The sequence below is a fragment of the Lactuca virosa genome, chromosome 5, assembly GCF_052849685.1.
Source record: "Lactuca virosa cultivar CGN04683 chromosome 5, Lactuca_virosa_CGN04683_v6, whole genome shotgun sequence".
Lineage (NCBI taxonomy): Eukaryota > Viridiplantae > Streptophyta > Magnoliopsida > Asterales > Asteraceae > Lactuca > Lactuca virosa.
In genome coordinates this window covers 401,848,272-401,860,873 of record NC_136430.1, presented here as the reverse complement: position 1 = coordinate 401,860,873, position 12,602 = coordinate 401,848,272, and the positions used below count along the sequence as shown (strand labels likewise).

Here is a 12,602-nt window from a genome sequence, read left to right as displayed (position 1 = left end):
ATGGTCCCTAATCAGTCACGCCCTTCGTTTAATGAAGGCTGTAAGACGAATAAGTATCATACTCAAAAGGCTTCTTCTGAACGACTCCATGCAACGTACAGGTCTGAATCTCATTTGTTTTATATCACTAACTTCACAGACTACATTATCCATTCCGACATTTGGCGTGCATGCTCTTGGTTTGGAAAAGTTTGTGATGTATTTATCTCCAAAAAGTTGTCACGTATGGGGAAACGATTCGGTTTTGTCAGATTTTTGGGTAATGTGAATGTTGATCTTATGATTAAGAACCTTTGTGAAGTGTGGTTTGGGTATTACAAGCTGTTTGCCTTAGCTCCTCGTATGTATAAGAAAGAATCCAACCCACATAGGGAACCACCTAGGGCGATGAAGAATCGAGATAATTTACCTGTTTCATATGCAAATGTAGTAAGAGGTGGTAATAGTGAGCAACCCTCATCAGTCAAAGAAGAAATTGCCATTGTTCTTGAATCTGGGAATTTTGTCATCGATAACAAAAAATTAGCGTGTTTAGCTAAGGATCGCGACTTTAATACTCTTCCCAATCGGGGAATGTTATGCCATGATGAAGGTTTTGATGACTTTATTATCCGTTACGTGGGTGGATTGTGGGTGATGCTTGAATTTAAATCCAAAGCAGCTTGTAAAAACTTTTTGACCAGCGATGCGGTTAATCATTGGATCACTGAAAAAAGAAAATGGGACTACAATTTTATACCACCTGATCGTATTGTGTGGGTTGATGTTGAAGGTCTCCCACTACGTGCTTGGAGTAAGAATTCTTTTAGACATATTTTGGCCAAATGGGGTCAAATTGCTCATCTTGATGATAACATTGGAGAAGACATCTACAAATCACGGGTTTGTATTATCACCACATTTCTCGGTATTATTTCAGAAGTAATTAAAGTTAGCATTGATGGTGAAATATTCCCCATTCGTATCAAAGAAGCCCCCGGTTGGAATCCTACATTCGAGTGTGAGATCAATAACATTGACAATGACAGTGTTGATGTTATTCACAGATTTGAATAGGACCATGATGGTAGCAATGATTCTTTAATTGATAAAGAAGATGTCTCACTTGATCCTTTTGGTATCTATGATGTTATGAAAAAAATGGATAAGGAAGAGGAACCTAGAAAACCAACCAAGATACATAAGGTGGCATCCCAGGGGCAAAATCAGAATTCTGCCTCAAAAATTGAAGACTTAACATCACAGGGACCTCATTCTGTTGCTGTTCCAGACCATACTTCCAGCACTAACGACCCAGCACAACCATGTTCACAGATTGAAACCAGGCCGACAACAGCTCATGTTGCTACTTATGCTGTCAAAGTTGCGACAGCAGCCCCTGCTGAAGCTGTCAAAAACGCGACAGCAACTTCTGATGCTGTAAAAAACGTGACAAGAACTCCTGCTGATCTGCCGGATGCTACCTCGACAGCCTCCACTCCTCTTTTCACGTATAATCTTCGAAATCAAGCTGAATATAATCAAAATACAGGGGGAATGAATGATATTTTTGCTGAAAATTGTCCTTCTAAGGACCGGGTCAATATTAAAACGATGGGTTTTTCTAGAGGTTATGGGCGAGTCTCGGGTTTCAATTGCTCTGAAGATGATTTATCACATCCCCTGGGTTTTTCAAATCAACGGGTTTCTTCTTCGGGGAACAATCAAAGCATTTCAGGTGGCATTGAAAAAAATAATTCATTCCTAAATGAATTACAAAAAACCATTGCTATGGGAGAATCGTTGGGGTACAATATGGACAGTTGCATGGATCGTGTAACGCAGATTTTAATAGGGCACGTTGAGAGGCAAGTTTCAAAATGAATTGTTTATCAATAAATATCCAAGAGGCGGGCTCCTGTGATAAGAGGAGTTGGATAAAAAAATTATGTAATCGTCATAAAATCAATTTTTTAGCTATTCAAGAAACTAAGTCAGAGAGCATTGACTTAGTTACGACTAGATCTTTTTGGGGTAATTCTCCCTTTATGCATGCTTTCTCTCCCTCTCGTGGAGCTTCTGGGGAATTTGGGACGTGGATTTGATTTCTCAAAATCGTGTTCACATTCATGATGATTTTGTTGTTATTGAAGCGGTTTGGGCCCGTTCGGGTCTCCAAGTGAATTTTATTGTTGTCTATGCTCCACAAGGGATAATTAATAAAAGACTTCTTTGGAATGATATTTATAATTTTATCTCTAATTCCTCGGGGGAATGTATTGTGATGGGGGATTTCAATGAAGTTAGAGACGAGTTGGAGAGATTGGGCTCAAATTTCAATATGTCTTCTGCGAGAGTCTTTAATGATTTTATTAATTCTCTCGATCTTGTGGACGTTCCTTTGGGCGGGTCTCAGTTTACTTGGAGCGATAAATGGGGTTCCAAATTTAGCAAACTTGATAGATTTTTGGTTACGGAGGGTTTTTTGGATTTTTTTCCCTCATCTTTCAACTATGGTCTTGGAAAAGAATATTCCTGATCATCGCCCTATTCTTCTCTTGGAGCATCGGGTAGACTATGGCCCAACACCTTTTCGTTTATTTCATTCTTGGTTTGATATGGAGGGATTTGACAACACTGTTCGGGAGGCTTGGGCTTCCTCGCTAGTGGGTGTGGAGTTGACTAACCCTTGGGTTATTTTTAAGAAAAAACTTCAGTTATTTAAAACTAAACTCAGGGAGTGGAACTCCAATCACCGGGATATGGTGGGTAGTAAAAGGAAGAAATTGCAAGATTTTTTAGAGTCTATTGATATTAGGCTCATGGAGGATGAAGGCTCTGCCAACTTGAGAGAGCAAAGAGTTTCTTTATTGAAGGAGTTGTCGGATCTTGATCATTTAGCTCAAGTTGATCTCGCTCAAAAAGCTAAAAGACAGTGGGGCATCGAAGGTGATGATAACTCTAAATTTTTCCATGGTACGCTCAATCGTAAAAGGAGACAAACAACCATTCGTGGTTTGATGATCGATGGAGTGTGGGTGGATAATCCGGTTAAGGTTAAAGAGGGGTTTCACGACTATTTTCAATCTTTATTTCAGAAGAGTTCTTCGTGGAGACCGGTTACAGATGGTGCTTTTTTTAGTACCTTATCCCAAATGCAGGTTAATTATTTGCAGTCTCCTTTTTCCTATGAGGAGATAAAAAGGGCCGTTTGGGACTGTGGTTCTAATAAATCCCCGGGCCCCGATGGTTTCACTTTCGGGTTTTTAAAGAGACATTGGGACCTTGTTGCAAACGATGTTGAGGCTTTTGTTCATCACTTCTTTCATCATTTTGTCATTTCTACGGGGTGTAATGCCTCTTTTTTCACTATTATCCCTAAAGTCAGAGATCCGAAGACTCCTAAAGATTTTAGACCCATTAGTCTCATTGGCTGCCAATATAAAATTATTGGCAAACTTTTGGCTAATCGTCTTGTGGAGGTTATTCATAGTGTTGTTAGCCTTGAGCAATCTGCTTTTATCAAAGGCAGACAGATCCTGGATGGTCCTTTCCTTCTTAATGAATTGGTTGCTTGGAGCAAGTCTTCCAAAAACCCTGTGATGCTTCTTAAGGTTGACTTTGAGAAGACTTTTGACTCCTTATCTTGGGACTATTTATTGGAAATTATGTCCATTATGGGATTTGGGTCTACGTGGTGTCGGTGGATTAATGAGCTTTTGTCAACTGCTAGGGCTTCAGTGCTTATTAATGGTTCTCCGACCAATGAATTCCAGATATACCGCGGGTTGAGACAGGGCGACCCTTTATCCCCTTTCTTATTTATTTTAGCTATGGAGGGTCTTCATATTGCTTTGATGAGGGCTCACGCTGGGAATGTTCTCAGTGGGGTTTCTATTTCAGGAGTTGAGATTTCTCATCTCATGTATGCGGATGATGTTATGTTGGTCACTCCATGGGATCCCGATAATGCTAAATGTCTCCTTCGTATTCTCAGATGTTTTTACTTGGCTTTAGGGCTCAAAATTAATTTACTTAAAAGTAAATTAATTGGTGTGAGAATTTCTTTCTCCCAAGTTCTTGTGGTAGCTAACAGGATTGGTTGTGCAACTTCTATGCTCCCTTTTTTCATCTCGGAATCCCGGTGGGTCAACCTATGACTCGAGAATACTCGAGAGTACTCTTGGGTTTCTTTGATTGATAGATTTCGTTCCAAGCTCTCACACTGGAAGGCTAAGTGTCTCTCGGTTGGAGGTCGTCTTACTTTGGTAAAGTCCGTCTTGGGCTCGTTAGGGAGTTACTTGATGTCTGTTTTCCTTGCTCCTATTTCGGTTTTGAAGGAACTTGAAGGTATGTGGGCGAGATTTTTTTGGGGTGCAGACAGTGATGAACGTCGTATGCATTGGGTTAAATGGGACAGAGTTTTAGCCTCCAGGGATGAAGGAGGTTTGGGAATTGGTAGTCTTTTCGCTTTTAATAGAGCTATAATTTTTCGATGGTGGTGGAGGTTTTATCACTGCCCTGATCTTCTGTGGGTTAGAGTGATAAAATCTATACATAGTTTGGATGGTGCTTGCAGGAATTTGAGATATCCTTTTACTGGCCAAGGATCTTGGGGCGGGGTTGTTCGTATGCTCTCCTAGCTTCGCCAGAAAGATATTGATCTTGAATCTCTTTGCCCTATTAGAGTTGGTGATGGTACTTGCACTTCTTTTTGGCATGATACTTGGAGGGACGATATGCCTATGTCTGCCACTTTCCCTAGAATCTATGCGCTGGATCTGCATAAACATGATTCAATTTCAGACAGGTTGTCCACAGGTTTGGGGGTTAACACTCTTAGACGTGGCCCCAGAGGTGGAGTGGAACAGGAGCAATGGAATAACTTTATTTGTCTTATGCAGGACTTCCATATCAGGCCGGTCCCAGATAGACTGGGTTGGGTTATTGATGTGTCAGATAATTTTTCTATTTCTTCGGCTCGTAAATTTTTGGATGGTCTCACGCTTAGCAATGGTGGTATTTCTACTCGCTGGAATAATTGGGTTCCAATTAAGATTAATATTCTTATTTGGAGAATTAGATCGGCTAGTATCCCTACTAGAGAGCATTTATCTTACCGGGGTATCATGGTTGATTCTATTCTTTGTCCTGTTTGTTCTTCTAGAGTGGAGACTGTTGACCACCTTTTTACTGATTGTTCTGAATTGAGTGTTATATGGTCCCGCATTGCGATTTGGTGGAGTGTTAATCGTCCTTCTGAGTTGACTGTGGATTCTTTTTTCAAATGGGCTAACAATTCTATCCAGCGAATTGGTCAGCGCAAAGCTTTTGACGCTGTGATCTTGACTGCCTTTTGGTGCATTTGGAATTTCAGGAATGGTTTGATTTTTAGAGCGGTTACGCCTAAGAAATCTATGATTTTCGATGATGTTGTTCATAAATCTTTTGTTTGGATTTCTAGTAGGTGTAGTAAAGCCAAGATTAGTTGGTCCTCTTGGCTTCATAATCCTATTTCTGCTACCATTTTGATGTAATTCTTTTTCTAGCTTCTTGCTAGCTTTATAATATCCTGCCGTTCCAAAAAAAAACTTAGTTAAATAAAGCTTAGATATAAAGCAATGGTAATATCAAAAAACTAATATTAAGGTATTTTAACTAATAGCAATAATACTAATATTAAAGGAAGGAAAAAAACTAAAGAGATGGTAATTGCTGGCCCCTTAGCCAACTTACAGTCTACAAGTACAAAACAAATAGTATATATGGAAATCGTTTCTACAAAATAAAAAAAAAGTGAATTTTAGCTAAAATCTAGATTCGAACACTAGACGTGTGAGACCATCTGCATCGGTTCTTGCAGATGGCTTTCAACTTGCCACATAGATATATTAATGTTCCACGTAAGCTCACTTCTTGCAAATTGTGAAAAGCTTGCAACATGATTTGTGGGCCCATCAACCAATAACTTCATCTTTTTCAATGTTTAAAAACCAATCAAATATTGTGCCATTATTTTCTCTTTCTAAAATTGTTGAATAGACTAAGTGGCCCATAATTTGCAAGGAGTTAGATATTGCACCTTTGTGGATGCTCTAACTCAAATACACAATCAATGGCACGTTTCATCCAAATCAACTACAAATAATTATACTTTATTTTTTCGGCATTACTGTTTGTATATCAGCTAAAAACTATATATACATATATACTGATCATTATTTGTAGGGGCTCCGAGATTTGGCGAGGTCCGAGACGGTCTCCCAGCTTGCCCACCCGTTAGGGCATACTAGGGATGAGTTATAAACCGGAAAACCGGACCGGAACCGGAACCGGTATAACCCGAAAATGCTTAAACGGTCCGGGTATTGGGTTTCAAAATTACTCTTATCCGGGTTCCGGGTATTTCGGGTATGGGTCCAACGGTTCCGGTTAATCCGGGTTTTTGAACCGGTTTTGTTTAAAAAACCGGAACCGGGTTTAGTGGGCCAAAGAACCGGTTTAGGTTTAATGTGGAACCGGTATAGGAAACGTGTTTATTGTAGAACAAGAATACGACTGGTTTCTTTTCCCGTGTTGTACTTAGGCGACGACGATCTACTTCTCTGTGATCGGTGACTCGTTCTTTTTAGCTTTCTCTGTGGACGATCGACGACAATTGAGGGCAATCAACAAAAACATTCCCGTCTTGTGCTTCAAATCCATCTCAATTGAACTTCAAGTCGACGATCATCAAAACATCAACTTCCATTCATTCCCAATTGAACTTCAAATTAATCTCCTACAATCAATTAAAGACCAATGGTGGACAATTGGGTAGATAACAATGAAGCTACACAAGTAAGTTGTCAAGAATTTTGATTTCATGTGTTATGAAGTTTGTGTTTTTTTACTGTCTTGTGGGAATCATAGTTTGCTATTAGCCTATTACTTTCACTCTTAAGCTTAAGCCATGTAGTTTGAAGTTTGAACTGGAGTCGATAATTGAGTATAAAAACCAGGGGCTTGCCTTAGTCAAATGTGTTGCTAGCCTATAGCTTTAATTTGTTATTTAATAGAATTTGAGGATTTCTTCCGTCAAATGTGTTGCTAGCCTGTTATTGCAGTGCCTAAACTATTTTTTAGTTATTTCTTTTTTCTCCAAGACTAGTAGTGTATTATTGCCCTTTTCTCTTCTAAAGTATTGTCAATTGTATGTTGAGTATTATGTGTTAACTGTTACTTTTTGTGTTATTTTAATTACTTTTCAATAAAAACTTCTATCAAGTATGTAATGTCTAATGTTCGTATTCCATTTGATTAGGATATGAAGTTATATATAAACAAGACATGTATTCCATTTGCTATATGAATATCAATTTTGAAACAAACATATTAGCATAAGAACAATTTTGAAACAAACATATTAGCATATTAGGATACTTGCTGTTTTTGTATTCCATTTGATTAGGATATGAAGTTATATATAAACAAGACATGTATTCCATTTGCTATATGAATATCAATTTTGAAACAAACATATTAGCATAAGAACAACTATTATGTTATATATATATATATATATATATATATATATATATATATATATATATATATATATATATATATATATATATATATATATATATATATATGTGTGTGTGTGTGTGTGTAGGGCTAGGTTATAATGTGGATGTCATCTATTGTGTGGTTGTAAGGACAATTCTAGACCAATAGATGAATAGAATGGACAATCATGATCTGAGGGTCTATGATATTACAATGGGATATCATGTATCATATAATCACTTAAAATTTCAACATAAGGGTATTTTAGTCAATTAAACTATATTTAAAAAAGGAAGTTATAGGATTTGAAAGGATAATTAATTCTCTTAATTTAAAAAATCTTATTTTTTTAAAAATTAATTCAGTTTAAATTCTAACAAAATTTTTAATCATTCAGAATCGGTGTAACTAAACAAAAAATAAAATATTCTTGCAGAATTTAAGGTTAAAAACATTTTTTTCTCAAAAGAATACGAAGTTATTATTATTTTTTTTAAGAATTGACATTCTTAAATAATAATATTGTATATATTATCAAGAATATAACAAGTTTTTTCAATGGAGTACGCATTTTATTGCAATGACAAATCCTCTTAAAAATCACGTAGAATGTAATACAAATAAGAATGCAATTCCATTAAGAATATGTGTTTTTATACTAAAAAAATGCATAAATGACAAAGTAGATTCTGTGAGAATAAAGTATGAAACTGATAATATAGTTGAAAATACATTATGTAGATTCTCTCCTACAATTCTAAAAGAATATTGTTGTTTTTGTAAGATGAACCATTAAATTCTGAAAGAATGTTGTTATTTTTGTAAGCTGGACCGTGAAATTCTGAAAGAATGTTGTTGTTTTTCAGTAGTTGAATGAATTTTCCAACCTGCAAATAAAACCAAAACCAATCAGATATATTTGCATATGTATGATTGATTACATAGCTTCTTTTACTGATGCTTTTTGGATCACTTTGTCTAGTAAAAGTAAACTACAACATAATATAATGGCAAATTGAAATGGAATCAAGTTATCCATGAATAATAAGAAAGATGAACTTTAAAATAAATTGAAAGATCCTGGAATGGCATCAAATGGAGCTAAGAATAACTAGAAAGTGTGAAAGATTGAACAAGAGTAAGATTGAAGATGCATCCGTGCCGGAACATATTTCTCCCTTTCACCCAATCCATGACTAATCGTATCCATATAATAAATCTTCTTTCTCTTATTTAATCTAGACAGTTGTTCATCGACAACCCATTTTTGATCTCTAAAGCATATCATTTTTTTTTCATTTTTATCTCGAATTAACACTAGTGTCCGAGAATACTAGTATCCGACCAATCCACACACAAGTTCCCCTGTCCCATCTCCAACAACATCATTTCAAGGTCTACTTATTCATACAACAAAGGATCCAAAATCATAAAATGATTTATATAGAAACAAAACAGAATTCTAAATATGCTGGACCATGTAGAAAATTGAAAGGTTTTTCCTAGAGATTTGGAGAAGAAAATAAGGAGACTTCATTGATTTGAATATTAGCTAGTTTATTAATGGCGTTATCCACAGATGAAGAAGCCACGAAATCGATAAGAAGTAAATCAAAAATGGTGATTTACTACAACCTAAAACACCAACATTGATTGAAATCGAAAAGGGAAATAGGCAAGAGGATTGCGCTTACCTGATGTTGCAGTTGAAGAGAGAAGGAGACGAGAGATTAAGGGAAAAGAGAGAAGAAGATATTTCACTAAAATCATTCCAGAACTTCTTACGATTGAAACTAGTTTCCACCACTAATCACACCCGATGGAATCGAAAATAGGTGGTTGTCGATGGAGTTGTAGAAGTTGATGAGAGGGAAAGGAATGGTGAAGAACCTGGTGAGGGGAAGATATTGTGTTGATTCTTAAGGTTCATTGGGGGAAAAGATAATGTCGATGTGGTGTTTTTATAAACTGATCTGCACAATTTAAGGATATTAAAATGATTTTCTTATTTACTATAAATAATTATTAGTTAACATTACTATTTTACCCTTTACTGATTAATTAATAATTTATTTTTTCTAAAATTCTAATTGGTCTCTACATCCTCACAATAGATGTTCATCCACATATGAACCTAGCTCTCTCTCTCTCTATATATATATATATATATATATATATATATATATATATATATATATATATATATATATATATATATATATTAGCATAAGAACAACTATTTTGTTATTAAGTTGTGTTATTGATTTTAATTGTGTTTTTATTGTTATCTATTGTAGCTTGATGATGATGAGGTGTTTGTTGACAACACTCAACAAGAAATCAATGAGGAACCAACACAAAAGAGAAAAAGAGTAGGGAAAACAAGGTCTGATTGTTGGAAATCATTTGAGAAGATTTTTATTGATGGAGTTCGGCATGGAAAGTGCAAATGGTGCGAGAGGGTTCTCAAAGCCGACGGGAATAATACCGGTACGTCTAGCTTAAATAAGCATGCAAAGAATTGTAAGCAAAACCCCGAGAATTTGAAAAACCAACAAACATTACAATTTAAAAAAGAACCAACCGGGGAGGATAGTGTTAGCACTTGGAAACATGACGACAAACGAATTAAAAAGGCTATGTTGAATTTGTTTGTAGTGGGTGGTCCACCTTTTAAATTTGTAGAAAATGAGGCCTTTATTGAATACACAAACACACTAAACGGGAAGGTGGTTGTACCTTGTCGAACAACAATTTCAAAAAAAGTGTCACTTTATTATCAAGAAGAAAGAAATAAGTTGGTAACATTCTTATGTAATCCCCTTAACACGGTTCATTTGACCACCGATTGTTGGACAAGTCCGAGTAAAAGGGTGCATTATATTGTCATTACCGCACACTTTATTGATGATAATTGGGAGATGCACAAACGGATAATCGGAAAAGAAGTGTTGAAATTTATTCAAGGGTGGGGTATTAAGAATGTCATGACTTGTACGGTTGATAATGCAAGTTCTAATGACAAAGCAATAGAGTTTCTAAAAAACAAATTACCAAACTTGTTAAATGAAGGAAGACACTTTCATATTAGGTGTATGGCACACATTATCAATCTAATTGTGAGAGACGGGATGAATAAAAATGACGAGAGTGTTAAATGTTTGCAAGACGAGATGTGGTAACCCCCATGAGTGAAGATTTTGTAACTTGTCGAGCAATGGTCTCCTTTCTTGAGAAGTTCAAGGTCAAAACAGAATTGGTGTCGATGACTTCAAAACCATTGGCAAATCGGTTTTTTGGAGAAGTATGTGGCATTTACAAGCATATACGGGTTTGGTCGAAAAACAAACGATTTTCTTCAATTGGGAAGGATATGATAGATAAATATGAGAAGTATTGGGGAGATTTTGAAAATTTGAATGACTACATGTACTTTGCGACTATCTTGGATCCGCGAATGAAGACATAATTTCTTAGACATGCTTTTGAAACATTGATCAAGTACAAGATGCCGGAAAATAAACCCCTTTCCGAATTAGATATTACTGCGAAGGCTAAGTCTTTAATCAAGGATATTGAAACGAGATTTGAGAACTTTTTTAATTGTTACAATACCAACTCTAATGTACCATTTGAAACCGGTGGTAGTCAAGATGCCGTGCATATTGATGATGATGACGACTTTGTGGGTGACTATTTTGCTCAATCGATGAACTCATCGGCTTCAAAGGAAACAGAATTAACACGTTACTTGAACGAAGAACAAACCCACGGCGTTAAAGACTTTGATATACTGGTTTGGTGGAAAAATAACGCATCTCGTTACCCAATTCTCTCGCGGATGGCAAAAGGTATAATTTTAATTACTTATATATTTTTTTTATTATAATGTAGTATAATTTAACATTATATGTTTATGTTATTAGATCTTTTGAGCATTCAAATATCTACCGTGGCATCCGAGTCCGCTTTTAGTACAAGCGGTCGCATAATTGATAGTTACCGAACAAACTTGTCTGCACCTATAATAGAGGCTTTGGTTTGCACCCAATATTGGGTGAGGAAATCAAAGAAGCCGATTGTTGACAACATAGAAGACATTCTTAAAGATGATGACATAGCTAAAGGTAACAAACAAATTCATTTTATTATCTAATAACAAAACATTGGTTATATGCTCACTTTCACATTAATTTTTTTTTCTAGTATGTATTAGAGTTGGAAGACGCATACGCACCCAAAATGGAAATGGAAAAAGGCCGATAGATATTAACGAGTAGTTATATCCTTTTTGTTTTTTTTGTTGATAAATGATTATTGGTTTGTAAACGTTTGTTTTGGTTGATATGCTCACTTTCACATTAATGTTTTTGAACTTGAATCAAAATTTGATTGTTTGGTATTGTGCATGTGGGTGTCATTTTATCATATTTTACACTCATAAATGAATGATATTTTAATCAATGCACTGCACATCCACATTCCACATTGAAAATCTTTCGTCTCTACCTCATGTGACAAAATTTATATCATTTGGTATTTGAATAACATATTATTTTTTATTACTTTTATTTTAATCAAGGACTGATGTTTATTAATTCACGTTACTTTTTTTTTTAAAGAAAATTGATGGTGGATATAACCAACTTTGATATTACAATTAATTCACGTCACTTTTTTTTTTTAAAAAATCAATGTGGTCAATAACCTAAATGTAGTTTTTTGTTTATTAATTTTTTTATAACGGTCAAAAGATTATGCGATTGGGGTAATTACAAAAAAAAAAAAAAAATCTGGGCTTTCCGGTTCTAAACCCATTTTACCCGGTTCCACCTTACCCATTTTCCTATTTCCGGGTTTTTCGGTTCTAAACCCACTTTATCTGTACCGTACCCGGAACCGAATCCGGAATCGGTTCCTATAATCCGGTTCTAAGAAATCTCGTTAAACGGTTTTGGGTTTTTCGGATCCGGGTCCATCCAGTCCGGGTTTGGACCCACTTTCATCCCTAGGACCGGCGACGTGCCAATGCTTTCTGATACTACCAAACATATCATCAAGGTGTACGGTTAAAG

The 12,602-nt window shown here is 35.8% G+C and overlaps 1 protein-coding gene across 1 annotated transcript; it reads left to right on the top strand.

Annotated features, from left to right (window-relative positions):
- Nucleotides 1-1,056, top strand: LOC145113888 (uncharacterized). Its single transcript, XM_079049931.1, has one exon. The coding sequence runs from the start codon at nt 1-3 to the stop codon at nt 1,054-1,056; it is 1,056 nt and encodes a 351-aa protein (XP_078906057.1).
- Nucleotides 1,057-12,602: the final 11,546 nt, after the last annotated feature.

Coding starts and splice junctions, on each gene's coding strand:
- LOC145113888 (XM_079049931.1), top strand. CDS start 1: ATGGTCCCTAATCAGTCACGCCCTTCGTTTAATGAAGGCTGTAAGACG.